Raw genomic sequence first — 26,327 nt, 5'->3', positions numbered from 1 at the left:
ATCAACTCTAGGTCTTTCTCAGGGCGCTGCTCTGAAAAGCTGTGCTTGTCTTTGTGGTGTTCTCTGTGCCCTTGGCAGTGCTGAGGCTTCCCAGGACCCTTTGACGCTGCACATTAAGCTAACGTGAACATACGGTTCAAATGGCCCGGGCATATTCCAGCAGTAGCCGAATGATTGCTCTTAACCTCCACACCCCACTTCCTGCCTGCTGTATTCTTGGTCTCTCTGAGACCCCTGATGTCATTTCCTGATAAACTTTCTCCTGTAGATGTTAGGCATATTTCCTGTTAGCATCACCACTCTCCCACTTACCACTGCTGCTTCTCTTCCTTGGACTTAGAAATAAGGCAGTATACCAAGAAAGTACTTCCTGGGGCTGGAGCAATAGCACAGCGGGTAGGGCGTTTGCCTTGCACGCGGCTGACCTGGGTTCGATTCCCAGCATCCCATATGGTCCCCCGAGCACCGCCAGGGATGATTCCTGAGTGCAGAGCCAGGAGTAACCCCTGAGCATCACCAGGTGGGACCCAAAAACCAAAAAAAAAAAAAAAAACCAAAAAAAAAGAAAGTACTTCCTGTTAGTTTTTTGGGAGTGGGGGAAGTGTTGGAGGTCACAACTGAGAGTGCTTTGAGGGTGGGGGGTTATTCCTTGCTCTCTGCTGGCGGGTGGTGGTGTGTGTGGGAATAAGTTCCAGCAGTGCTCAGGAGATTCTGCGGTATCAGGAATCGAACTCTGGCTTCCTCCGTGCAGAGCACTCTCCCATTCTGTTACCCCCTCCCTGGAAACAAAAATCCCTGCCATTTCCTGTGCTGCCAGCACAGAGTTAAAGTGATTGGTTTTGTTACTTTTTTAAAGTACCAAGTGACAATAATTATTTCAGCATGGGGCCAATACCATATAAGGCGTTGTTTCTCTTATCACTTTCTTTCACTTTTATTTACCTCGAAAGTGTCAGCTGGTCAGACAGATGGAATCACCCTTGCTCACTCTGTTCTGTCTTCAAAAGACGTCAGTGATATTACAGTTCAAGGCGTACAACATGAGGCTGGAGTGCACACTTCACAAGCAGGAGGCGCAGCGGGGAGCCTGTCCTTCCATCCCAGGAGACAATCTGGCCCGCTAAGCCCAGGAGTATCCTCTGAGCCCTGTCAGGCCCACAGACAAAGCACAGCATATCACACCCCTGTGCACAGAAAAACGTGCAACGAGTAAACCCAGACTTCATGACTTAATAGCATCATGTTCAAGGTCCAGGCTCTGACCCCAGCACCATGAGTGCCCCCATCTCTTCCTGCCCCCCGCCCCATCCCCTTCACACCACTGGGTGTGACCCCACAATAGAGGCAAGTAAATGTCAACCCTGTCTCCTGGAGGTTTCAAGAAAGACAATTTTCCTGTTTTTTTTTTTTGTTTGTTTGTTTTGTTTTTTTGTCAGGGCCCCTCTTTTGTTTTCCAGAGCACTGAGCCTGGTGGAGCTCAGAACTGTCAGAAGAATTTGGGTGACAACTTGGCTGTGAATATTCAGTCTGTCCAAAAGTTAGGGCTCCACTTATGAGGACCAGAAAGTCAGGAAATGAACCTGCAGGGGAAGGAATGGACCTTTGTCAAAGGAAGAACAATAGGAAGAAACCCATGCCGACTGAGGAGGGTTCAGTGTCCTGGTAGTAAATTCCTGGTGCACCAGCGATCACTGTGTGTGGGAGACTGTTCTATTCGATTCAAGATTTTGAAACAAACAAAGAGATCCCCACAGAGTCATAACTAGCAGTTTTTGCTTGGTAAACTTAAAAAAATATACTCTCAGCTTCAGCACCTATAAACTAGGGATGGGTATTGGTGAATGGAGTTAAGTAGGCTTGTCTGTTGTTAAACAGAGTAACACATTCCCTGTGAAATATTTGGAAAATAAGGAATCTGTAGGAATGAATAAAATTCAGTCAAAACCTATATGGTTTTTACTAATATTGTATCTGCATGTCAGTCTTTTTTTCTTCAATATAGAATTATAAAAATATCATTTAGAAAATTGAAATAAGATTATAAAATAAATCATGATATGCCTTAAGGAAAGGAAAGTCAGAGGGCTAAGTGCAGGCTTGCACATAGGAGGCCCAAGTTCTATTCCTGAAACTGCATCCGCCAAGACTATGGGAAGAGACCCCCCCCAACCCCTTAGCAGTGCTCTTGAGCACCACTGGATGTGGCCCAAATCTCCCCCAACCAAAAAAATAAAAAAGGTGAGCTACCTTTTTATGGTTAGTTTCTTCCCAATTTGGTTTTTTGTTTTGTTTTGTTTTAGTTTTGGGGTCACATCCAGTGGTGCTCAGGGCTTACTCCTGACTGCATTTGAGGACCACTTCTGACGGGGATTGAAAAACCATATGTGGTTCTCGGGATTGAAACGGGGTTGGCCATGTACAAGGACAGCACCCCACCATCTGCTCCCCAATTTGTTTAAATATTACTTGAAGGTTTCATTATTCAATAATTGTAGAACATTTCCCTATATGGATGTTCCACAGTTTTATTTATTCATTCTTTAATTGAGATATTCAGAACATTTCCAATTTTCTTTTTATAAAAACTATAGTTAGTATCCTTTTATTTTAATCTTTGTTTGTATCTTTATTTACTCTGACAGAATTCTTAGAAGTAGAATTATTAGGTCAAAGGGTATGGACATTTTTAACGCACTTGTTATATGTTGCCAAATTGCTTTCCAGAAAGGTTTAGACTTTTATCCCCGGTGTACTAAGAATCCTAGGGAAAATTTTCAAGTAGATGATATTTGTTTTAAGAGGCAATCTTCTCATTAGCTTTTAACTCCTCTAAATGCCTCTGTCTCCCATTGGTTCATCATCTATTTTCTTAAGATTTGTTCCCTGGGGCTGGAGCGATAGCACAGCGGGTAGGGTGTTTGCCTTGCACGTGGCCAACCCAGGTTTGATTCCCAGCATCCCATATGGTCCCCTGAGCACTGCCAGGAGTAATTCCTGAAGGTAGAGCCAGAAGTAACCTCTGTGCATTGCTAGGTGTGACCCAAAAAGAAAAGAAAAAAAAGATTTTGTTCCCAAATGTTTTATATATTAATGAACTTGATAAAAAATATCCATTGCCTCAGCTCCTAGGGGCCAATTTTATTTTTGTCTTGAATATCTCCCACTGAGGTAGTGAAATGGGCAGTAGAGCTCAATAGTGCAGTGGGAAAGATACTTGCCTTGCACTTGGTCAGTCTGGGTTCATCTTTGGTATCCCGTGTGGTCCTCCAAGGCCCACCAGGGATGACCCCTGACCACAGACCCAGGGATGTCAGATTCCTCCCCCTCAAACAAAAAACAAAAAGAAAATTAAATGGGCAGTAGAGATATTTTGGACAGAAGTCCCCCCAGAGCCCCTCATGTTATTCAGAGGTAGTGGCCATTTATTTATTTACTTACTTACTTTTCTTATGAGTTTTGTGTAATCAATTGACAAATATTGACTAGAAATATCAGTTTCACTGGCATTTAACTCATTTTCTGTTGCTGACTAACAGAAAATGTAATGTAATGTAATTACATGTGAATGTAATTTCTTCCTCAAACTTTCACTTTCACTGTTTATATTCTCAAGAACTCTCTCTCTTACAAAATGTCCCTCTTTTCCTTTTCATTTATTTCTACATTATTTGGTTTGGATTTCTTTGTGTTCTATGAGCATGTATGTTAGAGACAGAGAGGGGAAGAAAGGGAAGACAGGGAGGGAAAGAAAAGAGAGGTAAGACTGATTATGTGCATAAGTTTTTTGGGGGGAGGGAGTGTGGACTATAGATTCAAGGCAGAAACCTTAAGCTCTGTACTATTTTTTTTCTAGCCTCTACTTGTGATATGCATTTAACAGAGTCAAGTAGGGTGATGAAATATGAAGCAAACATGAAAAATATTCCACCTTAGACCTTACGAGGTATCATTATATATTTTAAACTTGAAATAGTCCCAAATATTGAGACTCTTCAGTGTATGTAAGATTATAGTGTTGGGGTCTGGAGAGGTAGTACAGGGCTTATGGTGCATGTCTTGTATGCAGCCCTGGTTTGGTCCAGCGAACGGCATCAGGTGTAGTCCCGAAGACACCCTCTTTCCGAGCACCACTATTGCCCCTGAGCACCCTCAGGGTGGCCCCGGTAATCCCCACGTTCCCACAGGACACAACAACCCCTCATCTTCAAGCCATAGCATTGAATCACTAACCAATTGGATGAGGATCACTCGTGGTACCCTTGACCTCTTCAACACTTGAGAGCTGCCCCCTCCCCCATTATATTGATGATAACAGGATGTCACAGGTTGCAATGCAAACGTACAAAATATTTTTTAGAAAACAATGATCTAGTTATATTATTACTTGGACTTTATGCTGTTTTCATGTAAAACCTATGACCCAGTTATATTATTACTTGGGATTTATGTTGTTTCCATATAAAAGAAGAACGAAATCATGAAGATATACATTTGTGCATTATTTCCACAACGGTGAAAAATATGATCTTAGTAAACGAAAAAAATGTTAATGATGGTAAACTAAGTCCAGCAATGTTACGCCATCGTGAAGAATAAAAGACTATGTGGCAACATGAAACATGTTTATGATATAATTAAAAAAAATGTAAAGGCCAATTATGTGGACAGGGGCATGAAAAAGCATGCAAAAGTAAAAACAGTTGGCTGGAGAGTTCTTATTTTTTTTAATGCCAGCACTGTTAGATTGTGATTTTTTGCATTGAAAGCCAAACACTGAGAGGTTTGGCATACCTTGAAAAGATGGGGTGCAGAGCAGGTAAGACCAAGATCCCTTCCTGCGTGAAGATTTTGTGTTCTTGGGGAGCCATGTGCCGAGGCCAGGAAACTGCTTGTTGGGGGGGCATGAGGAAGGGGAAGGGACTCGTTAAAGAGCAGGGAACAGAGTCCTCAATAGGGTGCAAGGGCAGGAGGTAGAATTCTTGGGTCAAGCTACTTGTCTCATCTTCCTCTTCCTCCCGGTAGTTTTACATTGGGGAACTGGGGCGGAAGTGAGGTTTCAGGGTCAGGGAATTTCCATCCCAGACACGTAGGTCAGGGGTACGCTCGTGATTCCAGCAGCCCCGGGCTAAGAAGCACAGACCTGAGCTTTCAACAGTCAGGCTGCCCAGCCCGACAGAGTGTCACTGGGGAGTGGCCCCTATCACACCTCTGGGGAAGCACCCCCAAAGGAAACGGAAGATAACAAGTGATCATACAGAGTCACGACACAGGTTCAAATCATTGGAGAGCTGGGTGTGGGACTCAGGTGCTTGGGATATGCCTGACAAGTTCACAGGTGGAGAGTTTGATCCCTGCTAATGTGTGTTCCCCTGCTCCCCAGCACCGTTGGGTGGGACCCCAGTGAGCCTCTGACACCGCATCTCAGGATGTGGCTCTGTCCTTGCCCCCAAACACTGATGGGTGTGGCTCCTTTAAAAAGTTAATAATATGTATGTCTATATTTAATGCAGGGGTGTTTAAGTTGGAAAGAAGCCATTATAACGCTTTGCCTTGTCTTAACGGGGGAATTTGGGAAGAGATGCATGTATTTGTATGTTTTGGTTTTTCTTGCTTAGTTTTTCAATTTACTTATTTTTTTTTTCATCTTAGGGACTCCTAAGTGGACCAGAGTCCCTATTGCTGATTCGTTTTTCTTTTTTGGGGCCACACTTGGCAGTGCTCAGGGCTTATTCCTGGTGGGCTGGGGGGATGTATGGACTGCTAGGGCTCAGACCCGGGACAGCCACATGCAAAGCAGGTGCCCCACCCGCTGGACTATTACAATGGCTATTCTTACTGAACTGGGCTTGTGGCTGAAGGCAAGGGCCCAAGAATGAGATGTTGCTTGGGCCATTTGGTACGAGGGATACCCAGGCCACCGCACTCAGTGACACTGGGGGACCATATGGTACAGGGAACTGAACCTGGGACTGGCACCTTCACCCGACCACTGTACTGGCTCCCTGACATGTACTTTTGCTTGGGGGCTCTCGAGGCAGTGGCCAGGGGTTACGCCTCGCTCAGGGCTGGTAGGTTGCTCCCAGTGGTGTGAAGCTGGGGCTCCAGCCCTCTGAGCTATTTCCCCGCCCATTTACATGCAACTTCCTCCTGCCACAGCCCAGCTAACCACTGGTGGCACCTTCTTTCTTCAGCTCTTTCCCCAGTGTCTGGCAGAGCCTGGCAGGCAGGGAGTGGCCAAAAGGAAGGTCTGGGAAAAAGAGGAGTCTGTGGAGGCGTGGAAGGTGATTATGCAGCAGAGCTGAGGAGTCAGGGAGAGGAGTTTGGGGGCTCAGGGCGACCCACTTGGTGTACCAATGGTAGCAGCCATTGTGATGTAGGGTAGATGGATGAAAAGGATGGATTATAAAAGGGTGGAGACGAAGAGTGCAGATTTGTCTTTTGCACACTGCCTTTTGTGTGGCTTCTGATTGGATCACAGAGCTATGACCCTGTTTGCTCGCGATGCCGTGTAATGCTCAATTCTGCCTCCCACGTTCTTGAGCTCTGTGACTCAGCTGCTTTCCAGGACATCTGAGGCATTTTCATTCTGAGTACTCTCTAGACCCACAGTCAGATGTCTCATGAAGTCTTTTTATTGTTGTTCCTTTTGGTATAAAACGGTCCTCACCCACCTCTGGGTCCATCAGAGGAAGACCCGCCTCCCACCAAGCTCCCTGCCCTGGTCAATGAAAGCACCTGGAGTGCTGTGGAAAGTGCTTTCTCTCACCACTGACCTGAGGAAGAGGCGCTGAATTTAATTTTTTTGGGGGGAGGTCACACCCAGCGATGCACAGGGGTTATTCCTGGCAGTGCTCAGGGCACCATATGGGATTCCGGGAATCAAACCTGGCTCAGCTGGGTGCATGGCAAACACCCTACCCACTGTGCTATCACTCCAGCCCTGAGGCTCAGAATATAATCCTGTAGGCTGAGAGGGGAACATCTGGAAAGCCAGTAGTAAGATGGATGCCCTGGTGTCCCACTACACCCACAGGAGTTTCCACTGCAGCTTATTTGCTTAATCTTAGAGATGGCCCAAGAGTGGCAACAATCCTAAAACCTTTAGAGCTTCTGTCTCAGTGGTTGGACGGGCATCAAAGGAATCAGCTGTCTTCTCGGGGAACTAACTTCCACTGACCTGACAAACGTGCATGCTCAGCGTGGAACCTGGACGCCCTTTTGTGCGCCCTGAAGCAGAGGCTCTGCATCCTTAGCAGGAATGTGCTTCCTCCTCATACCCTCCGTCTTTAACCCAGCGTTGGCAGGAAGATGAAAGTTCCTCCTATGCCTTCATTTCTAACTCTTGGCTTGTGCCCAGCTCCTTCCTTTTCCGGAGCTCACACTTGCCTGCTAGGAAGCTGGAGCTGGGCTGAACACTTAGTCCTCGACGAAGGAGGGAAGGCATCCAGAGCAGGGGCCTGTCTATAGGGGCCTCGGAGCTCCCCAACCCTCCTCCCCCACTTCCTCTGCGCTTACTTCCTTGTGTCCTGCCTTCCTACACACCCTGTCCACTTTGTATTCCTCCATTACCTCTTTTGCTTCTGCTTCTTCTACTTCCTTCCTGGCTATGTTGCTTGTCTCTATTGTTTCCCTGCCTCTTCTATCTCTGTCTCCCCCCAGTACCCAGCAAGTAACCAACCCCCCTCCCGATTCATTTCCCACCTCACGAAACCCTCAGGAATCCAGGGGATCCATTTCTCACTGGCGTTCTCGGGTGGGACACGGTGATTTTTTCAGGGCAGCCTCTCAATACTGCAAGGACCTCGGTGGGGTGGGAAAGAACAGACCGCACTGTCACTGGGACCCTTAGAATTAGCCTTGTCTCTTGGGAACACAGCTTCCTACTGTGGGACTTTCTTTGGGGCCTGGAAAACTTAGGACGTGGCATCTCCGTTCTTGTTTGTTGAGCCTGTGAGACTGGCCCCTCGCCAGCATCTCTTTGTGCCTAGTTGGAGATTAAGGATCATGGTGGCTGGTGTGTGAGTCCATGTGCTAGAGTTCTCAGAACCTTCTGGGACCTTTTCCTACTTCAGCATGTGTTTTGTCTCCTAGTGCAATGGTTGTTGGAAGGTGCCTGCCAGCCTTGGGGAGGAGATGAGATGAGAGCCCCTTCCCTTTGCTTTGACACTTCAGAGTAAATTATGAGAAGCCCGGGGTGAGGGGCGTGGCATGAGGACACAGCTTGCTTCTCATCACCACCAGAGACCCTCTTCTGGGATCTCCTCAGGGTTGGCGGCTTCCTTCAGATCCCCCCAACTTTCAGTGACAAGAAACCTCTAAGTCAAATCGAAGTGGACCGAGTAGTGCTTGGCTTGAGAGGTGTGGCCCCGTGACAGTCCCAGGAGCTGCTGAGATTTCATTATTTGGTCCCTTCAGAGATCTGGAGAGGCTCCTCTTTATAACCGAATTCCTGGCAGAGTTTCATCCAGGTATTTGAGCTGGAGCTTGCATTCTTTCTGGGTTAGTTTCCCTGTGTATAAAAGTGGGTTATGATTGAAACCCAAGCACAAAAATTTGTAAGTCTACAACTGTACCTCATGATGTCTCACTAATAAAAATTTAAGAAAAAATAAAAGTGGGTTATGGCTGATTTTCTAAGGCTTCTATGAAGAATAATGATAATGCCTGCCTAGTCTTTATGAGGTCCAAAGTGTGTGCACAGTACTTCATTCCCAGCAGGATCTTCTGGAGTGTCAGGACCATTATCAGCCCTATTTTACACCTGCAGAAACTGAGGTTTGTAGAACTCAGTGTGGTCATGTAATTGCGAAGTGACCGGGCCTGGAATTGGAGCTCTGACGCAAAGTCTGGGATTCCATTTTCTGCATGTGTAAAATTGCCTAATACTCTGCCTGGCCTATTAAAACCTCAGAAAATGAACCACGTGCTAGTGGATTTTGATGACTGCTCTCTGAATAGCTCTGACGGAGGTTTCTGGAGACGGATTGGTTGGAATATTTGACGCTGGGGATGGAGGCTGAGGAGAGGCTGAGGTGCCGGCCTCTCGTGGCAGGAGGCATACCAGAGCGAGTTCCCTGCAGGTCTGGAGGCAGATGCGTTTTTGCCTTCCTTCTCACCAACACCTTCCTCTTGCTCCGCAGGGTGATGTGAGCAGAGCCCAGGAATGCCTTATGTGGATCGGCAGAACCGAATCTGTGGGTTTCTGGACATCGAGGAGAATGAGAACAGTGGCAAATTTCTGCGGAGATACTTTATTCTGGATACCCAGGCCAACTGCCTTCTCTGGTTCATGGACAACCCCCAGGTGAGACACTGCAAGGGTAGTCCCCCCGGGCAGCCTGGCATTGCCCGGGAGGAACATCCCTGGGATGAGCCTCAGGGGCTCCGTCTTGCATTCGCCTCCCCATCCTGCAGGCCAGTGAGCACGTGCGCAGGAGCCCGCCCTTGATCTCTCCCCTGACCCGAGGGTACCGCCCTTAACTTGAGGAGAAGAGAAAGCCACTCAGCCTCTCCTCACCCCGGGAGCCAGTGCCTTTTCTCAGACACAGACCAGACACACGCCACGCTGGCTCCCTCTGAGGTTCCACTGGCTTCCTCTCACCTCTCTTGTCAGAGCTGCGACCTTATGGTCACTCCTGCTCTTCCAGTCTCGGCCACTCCCAAGCAGAGAATGTGACCTGCTTCCTGAGCTGGGCTTGTGGGACTCCTGCACCAAGGAGCCGGAACCCTAGCTGGGAGGTGACCGCCCCCTTCTTCCCCCCTCCCCCCATATTTGGGTCACCTCTGGCCGTGCTCAGGGACTACTCTGAGCCTGTTGCTTGGTGGTTGCTCCTGGCAGTGCTCCTTCCCATTGCCGGGGAGGGAAGCTGGTTCTCTTGCGTGCAAAGTGCACGCTCCAGCCCTTTGAGCTCGCTCCCTGCCCTGATGGTGATTCTGTTGTTGTTTTTTGGTTTTGGGTCACACCCAGTTGTTCTCAGGGCTTAATCCTGACTCCATGCTCAGGTTCGAACTCCTGATGTGGCTTGGGGAGGTCCCACATAAGGGATGCTGGGGATTCTACCCAGATCAGCCACGTGTAAGGCACGCACCTGCTTTAGAGTACTATTGCTCCGGTTCAGGGTAGGGACTTTTTAAGGTCGCCTATTTTTAATACTTTTTTGCTGCAAATGAACAAAGCAGATTCTCACAGGATATTTGACTTTGGCAAGAATTTTGTCAGGCACAAAGATTTGTGCATATTTTTTAGCTTTTACTGCTGTGCCCAGAATTCCTGGAGTCCTTACTGGCCTGGCCAAAAAGTGCTATGCCCCTGATTATTTGTCTCTGGCACTGAGTGTTACTGGCTCTTTTCATCTTGCCACTGGGAGAGGTTTGGTGGAATAGGCCCCAGTTGATGTGGTCCTTGAAGGGCAAACTCACAATTCTCAGCTTTGGTGGAGCGGAGATGGGTCTAGATCTGACATCCAGCGCTGGTTCAGAGATGGGGGGAGGTGAAGGCAGGATGGTGGGGCCTGGATTTCTGCTTTGAGATTTGAAGTAGAATACAAAATGATCTGAAGCTCTAACTTATTACTGGGGGACTAATCCTCTGGGCTCCTTTGTCCTTGCTCCTCTGGGTTTGATAGCCGAGAGCAAGTCCTGTTGATAGGAAAAAATTACTCAGGCCCACTGCTGCTAATTGTCTTCTCTGGGAAAGACAGCCCTCAATAAATAGAACTATGCCCCACGTTTTCCTTGCATCCCTGTTACTTTATTTTATTTATTTTATTATGATGATGATTTTTGCTTTTTGGTTCACACCCGGCAATGCAAAGGGGTTACTCCTGGCTCTGCACTCAGGAATTACTCCTGGTGGTGCTCGGGGGACCATATGGGATGCTGGGAATCGAAGCCGGGTCAGCCGCGTGCAAGGCAAACGTCCTACCTGCTGTGCTATGGCTCCAGCCCCATCCCTGCTATTTTAAAGTGCTGAACGTCAGTAGTGGCCTGCACTGGGCAGACACTCTTGCCCGCAGTGCCTGCTCTTCTCATTCTCTGGCTTGGGTTTGTTGAGGGGCCTGCTGGGTTCATTTCCCAGGTGCTCACAGCTGGGTCAGTAGGTTGACCGTCAAAGGAGGGAGCATTCGAGGCACTCCTTGAAGTTAAAAAGATTGCAGTCAGCTTTTCACTGTCACCAGGCTTGGCTTCCAGCATGCCAGTGACATATGGTTTCTGGACTTTATTCCCTTTTCCTGGTTTTCTCCCAGTCACCCTCCGCGTTAGCTCAGAAGACTTGACTGGATTGCTGCTGTTGCCGGCATGCATGGCACCATGCTTTCTACCTGGCCACGCTTCGCCCACGTGTATTTGCGTATCAGGAACCCTGCCGTGTGCTTGCCAGCTGCCCCTGACGCCTGGACTCTCCTTCACCTGGGCCATGGCCAAGGCTACCTTGGGCCATCGAACTGTAGTGTCACCCTTGGAGGTCCTTTTCCTTTTTGTTTATTTTTGGTTTGGGCCAGGGCTTCCTCCAGTGCTCAGGAGTCACTCCTGGTGGTGCTCAGGGGGCCTTTTGTGGTGCCAGGGGTCAGGTCAGGTCAAGTGGATGCAGGGTGTGGCCTTCCCCATTGTACTCTCTCTCCAGCCCCTCTTTTCCCTTTTTTATTATTTTTTTGCAGGAGGGGTTGTTGTTGTTGAGCTTTTTTTTTTTTTCCTGCTGTTTTTAGCAGCTCTCCCCAGGAGTCACAGACTGACAGTCTGACCTCGGACTGCACACCACGGGGTGGGGGTGGGGTGGGGTGGGGAGGGCGCTGCCTCTGAGCCGCAGCTGAAGTGGGAGGAACTGAGCATGTCTTTGGCAGCACTGGGGGCGGCCTGACAGGAAGAGGCCCCAGTGCTCCCTGGGGAGAGAAGAGGGAGGTGCGGGCACAGATGCCCAGTGCTCCCTCAACAAGACCATGTGCTCTGAGTGCCTCGAACTCCTGGGCCAGGGTGCTTCTAGCTCGTTTTGCACTGTATGAGTTGGGGGAGGAGTGCTGACCATTCTGCATTCTGGGGGGCAGGGGCAGATGGTTTCACAGCCATGCCTGCGGGTCAGCACTGTCCTCAGACTGCTGAGACAGTGGGGGAAGGAGGAACCGGCCCCCCACCCCTCCCTGGCTTTGGGGTCACACCCAGCATGCTCAGGTTCCTCCTGGCTCTGCACTTAGGAATTACTCCTGCCGGGCTTGGGGGAACCATATGGGAGACTGAGGATCAAACCCGGGTTAACTGTATGCAAGGCAAACACCCTCCTGGCTGGACTGTCATTCCAACCCCACTTTTTCCTTTTTAAAACACTTTATTCCTTTAAAAAGCATTTTTTAGCCATTGCCCCCCACCCCCGGATTTATCCATTTTTCTTCATCTTCTTCAGTTTCTCTTGCTTTTTTTGCTTATTGTTCATTTGTTAATTTTTTTCTTCTTGTTTCTTAAGTTTTTAAATTTCCCCAAAGGTCAGAGAGAGAGAGAGAGAGAGAGAGAGAGAGAGAGTACAGTGGGTAAGAGGTTTGCCTTATTTGTAGCTGACCTGGGTTAGATCCCTGATACCACTATATGGTCCCCTGAACACCTCCAGGAGTGATCTCTGAGCACAGAGCCAGGAGTAAGCCCTGAGCACTGCCAGGTATGGCCCCCCAATACGAAAGGAAAAAAATGATTTAAAATAGCCGTTTTGTTGTTGTTATTTTGCATCTCGAATGCTGCCAGTTGTGGGAATTTCACTTATACTGAACTGCCTGGACCTGACTGTCTCTTGCTTTTAGCATCTGACCTTGGATTCTGTTCCTCACTACCTGCCTGGGATTGCAGGGTCCGCCTCTGTGGTGGGCTTAGCTGCCCAGGCAGCGGCTCTCTGTGTCTCTTTGGGCTGAGCTCTGGATGTTCTGGCGTCTTCTTTCCCTCCTGGATTCTCCAATATTCCCGGAAGTCAAGGTTTCAGCCGGCTTTGGTAGAACCTAAAAAGGGAGAGTCTTAATGCGGCATGGCAATAATTCAAAACATTTTATTTCTTTAGCTATTGGCACCGCTTTTCATTTAGTATTAATGACTACAAAACCATTCTAACCTTAACAATGGACATTTTTGTAAAATAAGGAGAATTTATTGGATTGTGCCTAGCACTGTTCTGAAGATAGAAAAAGCACTGCTCAAAGAAACTTGAGTTTTCATATCATTTGCACAGCAAATCAGCTGGTAGATATTATTATCTTTGTTCTAAGGTGAGGTGGGTGAGGCAGAAAAGAAATATGCCCATGGGTAGTTACACAGTAGCCAAGTGGGACCATCAGCTTCTGACCATGGCAGTTAGTTTCCTTGCTTTAGTGCTAGTTCTGAGACTAATTTTAATATTGGCTTGGGAAGAGAAGGTTCTGTCTCTAGGTCATCTCTGAAAAGAAGAAGCTGTCAGACTCTCAGGGCTAGCAGGCCGAGAGTATATCCAGTTTAGCACCCTTTTTCTCCCACAGTAGTTAATTGTTTGTAATGATTATTTATGAGACAAATTGCTCCTTAGCCCTCATACTCATTTTTCTAAGTTTAAGAACGCGGCTCAGGCCAAAGTTATGTGAAAGTTGACCCAAAGTTATTCTTTATATTCTCAAGCTGTTTTGCATCTAGGAAAAATAGCAACCTGCATGAGCTGTTCAAACTCTTTTATGGAGTTATAATTTCTGCAGACATCTGCATATGCTTTCTTTCTTGGCTCAGACACAGCAAACTTATAGAAAGCGATAACCCCCAGGGATATAATGAATGGCTCCAACAATATAAAATCACAGACACTTGGCCAAGTTGCCCATCTAAGACGCCGTGGTAATTATCCTCAACACCGAAGTCCTTCCCGACGGGAGGAAAGGTGGATGGTGCTCCTGGTTTCTCCTTTTAATGAAGAGCTAGTCCAGCTGCTGATGAGCAAAGGAGGGAGTGTATGAGCGAGTGAACAGACCCAGTCCGCCAGGAGGGAGCCCGTTAGGAAATACGGAGCCACGGCCCATCATGCTGGACTGAGGACAAAGCCTCTGTGGGGCAGGGACAGGCAGAGAGCCACGAGTCAGAGGGAGAGTGTGTGTGGGGGGGGGGGGAAGGGGGTGACCCCAGGGGCACATTGCAGCATTTGGTTCTGTTTTTGTGTAGAGAAATGTCGCTATCTGTGTGCTTGGTTACTGGACATCGGATTTCGTGTGGAAAAGGAGATGAGTGAGATATCTTCGTTACTTAATGGGCATTGACCTGCATCCATGTCTCTGTTCTTTAGCTCTGTAAGCTGCTTGGGAGTTAGTGCCACTACGGCAGGTGGGGGAGACTGTGACAGACTGGCACATACAACACCATATGTCTCTGGTGCTACAGCGCTTTGAGTAATCAGCTCTTTATTGAACAGTTCAAGCAGTTCACGTCTGTGGGCTGGAGCTGCCATAGAAACAGGGACTTATGTATGTGGGTGGTGGCCCCGATGTCTTTCTTCTGGCGTTCGTGCCCCCGGCTCCTTCCCTGGTGCTCTGCAGCTCTGCCATGCAGGACACTCAGTGTGGAGTTTGCTGCCAGTCCATGCTCACTGCGCTGCATCTTTCTTGTCTTCTGCCGCTGCTGATCTAAACCGCGTCCATGTCAGTACTCGCTGTCAGGTGGCCTCTGGGTTCTTCCTGTCTGTCTGCGCAGGTATGTGGAGAGAGGGGGCAAGCCAGCTCTGGGTTTGATATTTCAGCTACCTGCACCCTCAGCTGTTTTTGTTCTCTAACAGACTGCCCATGCAGGTAAGATTTCAAATGACCAACCAGAACATCCTGATTATCTGCTGCCCACCACCCTCTACCACCCCCCAACACACACACACACACACACACACAGACACACACACACACACACTTCCATCACAACAGTGTTTAAGAGTCTGTTTTGATTCTTGCCACTGTTACTATCAACACTAACAGCAGGGTGTACTTCCCGAAGGCTGCCTCATACCAACTAGTGTACACAATGCTGTGCATACATCATTTCCTCACGATCTCGCAGTAACCCTGGGCAATGGGACTGGTGCTGCTCTTGCAATGAACTGCAAAGTGCAGAAGTGTCATGACTGTCGGAGGTTGCGCCCAGGCCTGCCAGACCTCCCTGTCCCGCCCTTCCCATCTTTGCCCACTTTCTTCCTCCGATGCCAGCTGTTGCTTAGTTCTGTGCAGGGTCCTGTTGTCCATGTAGAAGGTAAATTCGAAAAGGTCTTTGCTATCAGGGAGTTTCAGGTTTCGTTTAGGAGATGAAAATATAAGCGAAACAATTGTGTTCAGAACTTCAGACATGAAGTTCACCGCCTAGATGTCAGTTTGGGTTGAAGGAGAAGAAGCTGTAGTTGTCTCTTGCTTTTGCTCAGTAGGGAAGAAAGAAGGCTGGGGTGTGCAGTCTAAATGATAGATTCTCAGCTGAGATTAGTACCAGGAATTTTACTCCATGGCTTGGAGGCCAACCACACATGCTAGGGGAAAAGGGAGCTCAGATAGAGAAGGGAGCACCAAATAAAGGGTGTTGGGAGGATCCTCCCAGGATGGGAGAAGCATGCTGAAAGTAGACTATAGACCAAACATGATTGTCACCCATTGCCTCTTTTGCAAACCGAAACACCCAATAAGAGAGAGAGAGAGAGAACAAAAGGGGATGCCCTGCCAAAGAGGCAGGGTGAGATGGGGGGATGGGGGGTGGGAGGGATGCTGGGATCCGTGGTGGTGGGAAGTGGGCACTGGTGGAGGGATGGGCGTTTGATCATTGTGTAATTGAAACCCAAGCGCAAAAAATTGTAAGTCTACAACTGTACCTCATATGTCTCACTAATTAAAAAAAAATAAAGTAAAAAAAAATGATAGATTCTCAAGAATGGAAGACAAGAGATCAAGAATCAGATTCTAACTCTTCTACTAGATGCTCTGTAGAAGATACAAAGCATGTTAGGCAAGTTATCTGTCTCTCTGGGTGAGAGGGACTCTAGGTCAGTGTTCTTCAGCCTTATTCTGACCATGACACCCTTCCAACCCTCTTTCGTCCTGTGCCTCCCCTCTGTCCTGTAGACTGGGCCCTTAGTCTTGTGCTGTGACCTCCAACTTATGTGATTTTCATGTGACTCCATGGAATAATCAGGAGGGGGCATGCAGGGTTAAACGGTCCCTGGATGAGAAATCTTAAACATGACTTCTAGTCCTTACTCTCTTTTTTAAATTTTTAATTATTTATTTATTTTGGATTTGGGGGTCACAACCCAGCGGTGTTCAGGGCTTATTCCTGGCTCTGCACTTACAGATCACTCCTGGCAAGCTCAGAGGACCCTATGTGATTCTGGAAATTGAACCAGGGTTGGTTATATACAAGCCCTACCTGCTGGACTATCTTTCTGGCCCTCAGTCCTTACTTTCTCAGTAGACTTTGAAGAGGAGGACCTACAGTTCAGCAATATTATTTGATACGTAGTTACTGAACCTGCTGTGTGTGTGTGTGTGTGTGTGTGTGTGTGTGTGTGAGAACAGTCCAGATGAGGTTACAGCAGTGAGCAAGACCAGTTCTTTGCCCTCACAGGATTCCCACTAAGGTGGGAAAATGGATGATTAAATAAACATGTGATAAAGACAGCTACAGAGAACCTCTTCATTGTGTGTTTTGGGTACTGCTAGATCTAGTTCTTGGGAGATGGCTAAGAGTAGAGTGATTGGTATGGTAGGAGATTCATATTTGTGGAGCACCTTGTGGGATTTGAATTTGGGCTGTTATATATTTGGGCTGAGATGAGAGAGAGTAGTCAGAGTTCTGAGTGAGAGAACCAGTGGTCATTTGGGGCAAAAGTAGCACCAAGGAAAAGAGGTGAGCTCATAGGGCTAAGAAGGTGGTTAAAGATTGGGGCTCCAGAAGCTCCTGACACAGAGATTTGTGTCATTTCATGTTAAGATAGTGCTCCTCCAGAGCCTGTCAAGGATACTAGCAAGCAGACCAGGGGATGGGTGGAAGTGGGAAATGATGGGGACGTAGGAAAAGTGGCAAAGGGGACCCTGAGTTTTCCCCAGAGAACGAGACTTAGCACGACCCACTTGGCGGTCTTGGTTCTGGCTCTGTAGGTGTGGGCACAAGAGCTCTTGGAAGCCTGTAGGCCACCCTCAGCTGCAGGCTCCCAGACCCATATGGAAGGTAGAGACTGTGCTCAGGAGGTATGCCATGGGCGCAGGTGAGGGGTCAGCACCAGATGTAGATGTGGAATAGCCTGGAATGCTCAAATGTAGAGCCCATGTGCTCAAGTAAGGATTCAGGACTTTTCATATAGGGAGTGATGACCATCAACTTACAGAGGAGAAAAACCAGTAGCTAAGAAAATAAATGGAAAGTCTCAGTAATACTGGTGGTAGCCACTGATTTGATGAATGCATATAAAAATGAATATGCCGGTAATATCAAGTGCACGGATACACCTTGTATAGAAAATAATATTGGCTGGATTTCTCTTAGAATTGTACAATAATATTATGGCACCAGCACTTGTATTTTAATTGGCTACTGGCCCCTATCATGATAGAAGAGATGAAATTACTTAATTAGGCTGCTCTGCTTTATTACAGTGACCTACAGAGCAACTATGTTTTAGTTGCACAGCAACCCTTATGTTCCAACCCTCTAATGCCCACTCAGCTAAGAAATTGAAAGCCTAAATTGCACAGCTCTGGATAAAGGATAAACAGAAACTTGAAACTAGTCCTGTGCTAGATTGTAGCTCTTGTCAACTGTGCTCAACAAATGTGTTTTTCTTTCTTTTGACAAAAATTAACCAGATGATTTTTCTTTCCAAAGGCTATGACAGGAATTATGTACAACAGTATCCAAAAGAGATTGTGTTTCTCCCGGTAACTTGAAGGCTTCAGTAAAAGTCCTTTGCTTGTGCATTTTGGGCAAACCCAGAGTGCTTCGGGTTGCTCCCAGAGATATTCAGGGGACCATGAGTACCAGGATTGAACCCGGATCTCTTCATGCAAAGGATGAAGTTAGTAACCCTGTGGGCTTTCTCTCTGACCTGTGCCTTCACAGAAGACAAAACTAAACAAAAAGCCCAAAGCAGTTTCTTTCCATTGAAAAAAGCCTAGAGCTCTAGCTCTGTTGACCAAAAAATTACTATTTGGTTATTTTTTTTAATGAAAGAATAAAGAAGAGTGGCAGAAAATTTTATTAGTGTGTAATATGTAAATGGACAATTGTTTTGTTTTCAAGACAAGGTAAAAAAAGGCATTTTTATAAATTTGAATTTCTGTATCAGAAAACACGGAACAAAATTTTGTTCAAATCTGATACTTTTATCTAAAACTTATTTTTATTTAGAACTTTATTTTTAAAATGACCTACCTGGTTTGCTTGTATGAGGTCCTGAGTTTGAATCTACACACACACACACACACACACACACACACACACACACACAAAGTTTTGGTATGCACATGATAGAAAATTAAAAATACAAAAAGGCTGATAGTAATAGATTTCATCTGTCACTCCTGTCCCCCAGGCTCAGAGTCCCCAGCCGGAGGCAGGCAGGTACTCTTTGCATGTCCAGAGATACTCTTCACATGTATAGGTGCTTTCAGATGTTCAGCAATTGTTTGAACCAAGTGTTTTTAATTAAAAGACTCTGTAATTTATGTAGTGACTCTATATCATGATACATGAATTTGAGAGGCATGTAGGGCTTCTGGCATGTTTTTGCCTTTATACTTTGTGTTAAGCAGATTTTTTTGGGGGGGGAATGTCCCCCAATATTTCAAATTGTATATCTGGACTTTTGTCAAAATGAAAAATCTGCTAAATGTAAATCATTAAATTGTTTTTTTTTCTTTTTGGGTCACACCTGGCAATGCACAGGGGTTACTCCTGGCTCTGCACTAAAGGAATTACTCCTGTTGGTGCTCAGGGAACCATATGGGATGCTGGGTATCAAAGCCGGGTCGGCCGCATGCAAGGAAAACGCCCTACCTGCTGTGCTATCACTCCAGCCCCCAAATCAATATTTTTAAGAATAGGAGCTGGAGAGATAGTACAGTGGGTCTGTGGCCGACCCAGGTTCAATTCCCAAAACACCATATTGTCCCCGAGTCTGCTAGGGATAAGTCCTGATTGCAAGAACCAGAAGTCAGCCCCGAACACCGCCAGGAACAAACCACTGGAAACAAACAACCCCCCAAATAATATACTTAAGAATAAAATTATGATGAAAGATTTAGAATATTTACAGGAATTAAGGTATGCAGATGTTGCAGCCACAACCCTTGTGCAAATTTCCAGCTCCACCTATGTTCTCCTAAGGCACTGCCAGGGGTTCATCATTTCTGAGCACAACAGAATATGGCCCCAAAACAAGCATGATATTTAGAATATGTATCGTTCTGGCGTAGAAGTTTGGATTTTATCTAATCAACAGTAGGAATTTCTGTGAATTGCATGTATGAATCTCTTTTTCATTTTTATGACAGTCTTCATTTCTATATTACTTAGTTTTTGATTTGGACTTACTTGCTCAAAAATAAAATTGCCTTTTAAATTATATTTCTAGACAAAAAAAGAATAAAATTATTTATGGACTTTATGAGAGCTAACATACAATGAAGTACAGTTTTGCTCTGTGTGTGTGTGTGTGTGTGTGTGTCTTATTGTTAAAGTTTTTATTGAAGCTTATGTAGAAAAATGTGAGGGGCGAGGGAGAGGGAGAAGCACATGTTCCAGAGAGAACACAGGCTTCTCCAGAGTGAAAAACGACGAGCAAAGAAACATCGAGACAAACAAGGGAGATATGTATTCCAGGGAGAACACAGACTTGAAGAACAAGCCATTTTGTGTTTTTTGGTATTATCCTTTATTCCCAACAGTTTTGTATTTACAGAAAAATTTGCATTGTCAAAATGAAAAAAAAAAACCTAAAAATTGAGAAGGACTTTAAAAGAGGCTAAAACCCATCTTGATATTAAAGTCCCAGCAGCTAACGAAAAAGAAGCTTTGAATCTTAGAGGAGATTTCACTTATACAAAATTTGGTGGTTGTTCTTAGTTTTCTTAGATTTTTGTCTTTGGTTATATTGTTATCTTTTGTTTTAGATTTTCACTTTCAACATTTGTTTTAAACATAGGTTATATATTCATACATATGTTATATACCTAATTAATGCCATTATTAAATAGCATCTTTAAGGCCGAGTAGGTAATTATATGTTTGAGAAAGGGCCGACTGCTAGATTTTGCATCAGAACCGTTTTTAGATCAGCTGAGGATAGGACAATTTGATGAATACATTAATTAGGGATCTTAGGGAATAATTAGGGAATCATTCATTTAAATTTCTTTCTCATTGAAGCAACATACAGGTTCCAGGCATTTAAATTGTAAACAACACCGAGTTTAAAATCTAGTTCCTAGAATCTAGTTGCTAGAAATCTAGTTCCATTCTTCACCAGGCAAATGACACCCTTCAAATAATGTGTTCGGGCTGGAGCGATAGCACAGCGGGTAGGGCGTTCGCCTTACAAGCGGCCAACATGGCCGACCCGAGTTCGATTCCTCCACCCCTCTCGGAGAGCCCGGCAAGCTACCGAGAGTATTCGATATGCCAGACACAGTAACAACAAAGTCTCCAATGGAGACGTTACTGGGCCCGCTCGAGCAAATCGACGATCAACGGGAGGGCCTTTACCTTTACCTTTACACTTTGCTTCTGACGACCACTATTTTGTTCTTATAGTCTGAGTTGAACATTCTTTTTCTTTTTCTTAGATCACTTGTAAAATAAAGGTAATGATAGAAATCACCTCATTCATGTGGTCACGTGAAGATAAAATACTTTATAGATGTACTTTGTTAAATTCTGAAGTGACATTAAGGTGGTATTTGTCAAGAAAATTTGTTTGGGCAGTGGTATCAGCATGAATCAGAGCTGGAGATCCCGGGGTGAGAGATGACAGGTGAGAATCTGTTCTTGAGCTTCCCGATAAATGCCAGGGGGGTAGGGGTGGAATAGTGGGAGTGGAGAGAAAGAGAGAGACTTGAGAGCTACACAGAAGAAAATGACACACTTAGTGAGCCAGAAAGGAAGAAGGAAAGGAAGGAAGAAAGGAAGAAGGGGACAGTCTGAGGTTCAGCCTGTATCAGCTGCCAGCACATAGAGGACTATTAGGAGAAGAACCAATTAGAGGGTGAGAGGGAAATAACACTTGTGTTTAAGGCACATGTGGAGAAAACTGAGTTGATGAAAGAGTTGAAGGAGTTGGCATACTGAGTTTAAGGCTTTGCAGTTGTTTAAGTGACCAGCAGCTGGAGTCTAGGAACCTGCATCTGTCAGGAGATGATCTGGATTCCAGGCCTTTGATCCCGTCACTGACACCAGCAATGGAGGAGGCAGTTAAAGAAGCTGGGATATAGTGACCAGGAGAATGACACATCTTAAAGTCCATCCTGACCGACAGTGGTGCTGGGGTGTGTGTCGAATGAAAGTATTAGGCCCACACAGCTCCTTACAACTTCAAATTGACTTCTCATGAAGGCAAAGATCAATTGCCTATTTTAAACTAGGGAGTGTGAAAAATAACCTTGGGCATCCCACCATCTCCCAAGTTAGTTTCAGAAGCTAGAGCTACAGGCTGGAGAGAAGAGATGTGTTTGATGGCAGAGCAACAATTAAAGGCACTGTCTGGGTCACCCACTGCTGGCAGTAGCTGGTTACTGTTCATTCTCTCATGCCAGGGCAAGGGGTGTGGAATGTGGAGCTGGGGGAATTCTCCTCCATTCCCAATTGCTCTTTCTAGGCAATTACTTCTTTGCTGAGAATCTGTGTCTAGTCTTGGCTTGTGATGGTTTTAGCCCACGGGCAGCCATGTGGGCTCATGTTCTAGCTGCAGGATTCCCACAAGTGCTCCCTTCCTCCTCCCTCTGGTGTTTACTACCTACCATGTCCTTGCTCTCTGTGTCCACTCTGGAGAGATACGGGAAGGTAAGGAGTGACCTGCCTCTTTCCTTCCTCCTTTCTGCTCTCCGAATCCCTGGGCTTTTGGAGCTCAAGTCCCAAGAGCCAGTTTGACTAGTTCCTGCCCCTCCCAGCTTGGGCAACTCTAGAGGGCCTCATTTGGTGTAACCCTGTTGGTCCTGCTCTTGCATTTACCTTTCATTGATAATCAGCTTTTAGATAATGAACAAGTCTTGTACATTTGAGGCATCATCTCATGGAAAGTAGTGTGATGTAAAGTACGTGTAATTTCACAACCAGGAAGTTTAAGTTCTGGTACTGTCTGAACTTCCTGAGTGACCTTGGACAAGTTGCTTCACCTTCTTGGTCCTTAGTTTCTCCGTCTGTAAAATGGGATTGTTTGGGTTGAGAAAAATATGTGCTGAAGTACCTAGCTGCTAGCCTGATGCATAATAGATTGTCTTGTCTTTCTTCCTTTCTCAAGCTGTGATTTCCAGATTGATATTCTGTATTAATTCAGATGTTTTCTTGTTTATTTGTTTTGGGAGCCATAACTGACAATGCTCAGGATTTTACCTGGCTCTGTGCTCAGGGATCACTCCTGGCAGTGCTGGGGAACCATATGTGGTCCTGGGGACCGAACTGGGGCTGGCTACACGCAAGGCAAGCAGCCTACCATCTATAGTATCTCTTTGGCCCTTTCATGCAGCTTCTTGAGTAAAGACCCGAGCCGAGCTTTAGAAGACTTTCATGGTAAAAGACAGGCAGAAAGTCTTCTGATGCTAATATACTTGTGATTTTATCAGTCTGTACTTGGTTCTCCCAGTCATTTCTGGGTTTCTTGTTGCTCTCACTGAAATATTGGAAATGACACATGGAAACATTCTTTATTTCAAGAAGGAAAAAGTTGCTTCTCCTTAAAGGGCTTGGACAAAGTCCTGACGTTGAAGCTGGAGTTGCCTGTTTTTTTCATCAGGACCTGCCCTCTGCCCTCCTTTATTCAGGCAATTTATAATTTCTAGAAATGTGGAGGTTTCTCTTGACTTGCATACTTCTGTGCGCGATCACTGCCAGCTGGGTTTTCCTTTCCCTCTCGTCCAGCCGCCCTGCTCTTCTCTTCCTCCTCCCTGTCCTGTTGGGTTGGCAGCTGGGCTTCTCTGTGGGCTGTGACTAGGCTCGGTCTCTCTCTTGCCCTGCTGTATCTCCAGCACACTCTCAGCAAAAGGAACAGCCAGTGTCTGGGGGGACCTTGAACTGGTGGCACAGCAATCTGTTAACTTTAAAAACATGCAAGTATTGGGCTCCTTGAAACTGGGGGTGAACATGGGTTTATCTGGAAAATCTCCCCAGGAGATTCCATAAATAGCCTTGGCACCAGCCCGTTTCTTTCTGTGTCTGCCTGGGGGCTCTCAGATGCTTCACACCCTCCCTATCCTGTTCCTCACACTTCCCCCCCCATCTTCACCCCTTTACTTGGGACCAACCCTTTGTTTCCTGTTCCCCCACCTGATTCCTGTCACACAGCACCCGTCCCAGGTCACAAGAACTGCAAACCCAGGTGATCCCCAAGTTTGAAACATGAGCAGGTCTTCCAAAGAAACACTATGGCCACTAGCTGACAGGAGCTGGGTCAACCCTCTGTTATGCCCTAGTGTAGCCAACTTCTGTGGGCTCATTTGGGAATGTCACTAGCAGGGATGTAGTGTTTTTATTTTATCATTGCCAGAATTTTTTTGGCACCATAATATTTACTCTTGCATTCATTTACACAACCCCATCCATGTGAGTTATGACCCATAGTTTAAGAAGTTAGTATATAGAGGTCATGCTTAAAATGTTTAAAATGTTACAAGATAAGACTTGAACTCAGAAAATTATACTTCCAATACAAAGGCCAGTGCCAGATTTTGTCAGATTTGACCAGTTATTCTCAAATTTGGACCTATTTAGCAATTACATGGCGGTAGGGTGGACTTAAGCACACTGCACTGACCACATTCTTCTTAGTTCTTACTCAGACCTTTGAAAATTGGCTTTTAAAAATGAGCTTTGTAAGCAGTGGCAGAGCTCAGGCCTAGACAAATGTGTGTGACCCTGGTTTGATCCCTCCTGCTCAAAACAAAACAAAAAATCATAACAAAATGTAAAAGATCTCTTCAGGAGCTCTGTACTGGATGTCTCTGGTGGAAAAGCACTGGTGCGTGTGTGTGTGTGAGAGAGTGTGAGAGATGGGTGGCCATGACAGGCCCCAGTGCTGTGGAAAGTTCAGGAAACCTTTTTCTGGAGGCAGTGGTGCTTGCACGGGTCCTGACATTGCCTGCTCCCAGGAACTGTTTGCTGCATTCCTGTCCTTGCCATCTGACTAGGAGGCCTCAGTTCACCCATGCTGATAGCTTCTTTCTTGACCAGGAAGTGTCTGCCTGGGTTGCCACCCTTGCTGTCACCATCCATCTCCTGGGTCAAGTCATTGGGGTGACACTGAGATGTCACTTTCTGTGAAGCCTTAGTGATTATGGGGCTTCTGTTACTCATTTCCTCTGGGTGGGAAGGATGGCGTGTGTGTGTGTGTGTGTGTGTGTGTGTGTGTGTGTGTGTGTGTGTGTGTAAGAGAAGCTGCATTTTCAGGCATTTGCCATCATTTTCTTGGTTTCTCATGTGGGCCTCAGAACAGTCCATGGGTGGGCGGTGGGTGAAATGCCTCTCTAATACCCCTACAGAGTAATTAGGCCTGAGGGTCACTGTTCTGTCTTTCCCTCAGAGGCCAGAGAAGTGTAAGGCCATGGCCAAAGACTGAGGGTGGAGCACCGGCCCTTGGAAGGTGGAGAGGATGAAGTAGTTGCAATCCGCCCCATTCCTATGTGTCATCGTGTGCAGATGAATGTCTGAGTGGATCCCCAAGACCCACTCCATCAGTCCTTCAAGGAAGGGCACGGGAGGCCTTTGGACTGTGGTTTGGGGGAGGGTGAGTGAGCTGAGGAGACCAGGCTGGAGATTGGGCATCTGCATCTTGTAATTAGCGTTGTGGGTGGGAATAAGAACCACCGTGTGCTGGATACGCTCCTGCATTTCACGTAATTCTCACCACAAGCCGATGAAGCAGGCCTGGTTACCCTTTTTATAGGTCAAGAAATTTGCCCGCATGTGGGCAATAATGCCTCGGTCAGAATTCCCACAGCTCAAGGTCTTTAACTGACACTGTGTTCCTGGTGAGCAGCTGGGGGAGCTGCTCGGAACCCTGAGCCTCAGTGGAAGCTTTGCTCCTGTCCCTGTGATTCGGGATCTTTTTATTCACAGAAACTCTCCTCAGTCCGAGGTGGTGTAGGGGCGGGGCCTGGGGCTCAGGAGCTCCTGTAGCCATGGCCACACCTGCCTGGACTGTGTGTCCCCTTAGGCAGTGCCAGCTGCACGCTGACCTTCTGGGGAGCTGACCCCCCTTATGGACTCTGGTTTAAGGGCCAGAAGGCCTGTCTCTCCTCACCTGATAGAGGTTTCCTAAAACTCTAAACAGAATGCAGCCACTATGCGGTTGAATAAAATGTGAGATTTACTTTTGTCTCGCCAACCACCATGCCATCCAGGCTGAGGAAGAGCTGGACAATTAGGGGCCACGGAAGCCACAGCCATGGCCTCACCAGCAAGCACCGAAGCATCTAGGAGGCCGAGCCATGCCGGTGACAGGCATCACCAGAGAGTACACTGTGATAAATGCCTCACTTTGGCAGAGTGGGTGTGAGGTGTTATAATTGAGACGGCAATTAGAGCTTCTGCCCAGCTGTCAGTATGGTGAATTGTGGACCTTGGGTAGTGGGCAGACACGGGCCAATGCTGCCAAGGCCGAGACTGGAGCTGCTGCTGTCATTTTTCTTTTCATTTTGTCACCAGGAAATGACAAAGTTATTCCTGACTGGGTTTCAGGCATACAATGTTTTTTAAAAAATATCCCACCCCCGCCTTTATTTAAACATTGTCCTTTACAAAGTTGTTTACGATGATTTGCTACAGGCATTCAATATTTCAGCACCAATCCCACCCCCATGTCACCTTCCCTCCACCACTATCTCCATTTTCCCAACTACCTCTCAAGCTTGCCCATGCGCACAAGAATTTATTTTATATTTCTTGTTACTGCTTAATAGCTGACGGAATGTTCAAAAAAATCATTTCTGTAGAAAAAATTGTGAAAATGATTATCTCACCGTGGGATGTTAAATTCCTCTTTCAGGGTTTACTAAACTGTTGTTGCAAGTTAAACCTTCTGTGTTAATGTTTTTGTTAGCCCACATTGGTTGGCTTCTGTGTTGCATCTTATCCAATTTGGTGAGCTACCACTAGGATTGTCAGTGTTGTAGAGT

General features: G+C 46.4%; 1 protein-coding gene across 1 annotated transcript in view; it reads left to right on the top strand.

The window, feature by feature from the left end:
- PLEKHA2 (pleckstrin homology domain containing A2) overlaps positions 1-26,327 on the top strand; it is a 75,115-nt gene that overhangs the window by 6,953 nt on the left and 41,835 nt on the right. The window contains exon 2 of the mRNA XM_056116800.1: positions 9,141-9,304. Within this exon, the coding sequence (XP_055972775.1) occupies positions 9,164-9,304 (141 nt within the window). The 5' untranslated portion in view covers positions 9,141-9,163. The remainder of the gene's footprint in view (positions 1-9,140; positions 9,305-26,327) is intronic.

This window comes from Sorex fumeus, unplaced genomic scaffold (assembly GCF_029834395.1).
Source record: "Sorex fumeus unplaced genomic scaffold, SorFum_2.1 ptg000033l, whole genome shotgun sequence".
NCBI lineage: Eukaryota > Metazoa > Chordata > Mammalia > Eulipotyphla > Soricidae > Sorex > Sorex fumeus.
Note: the sequence above shows the minus strand (reverse complement) of the source record. Positions and strands in the feature narration are given on the sequence as shown.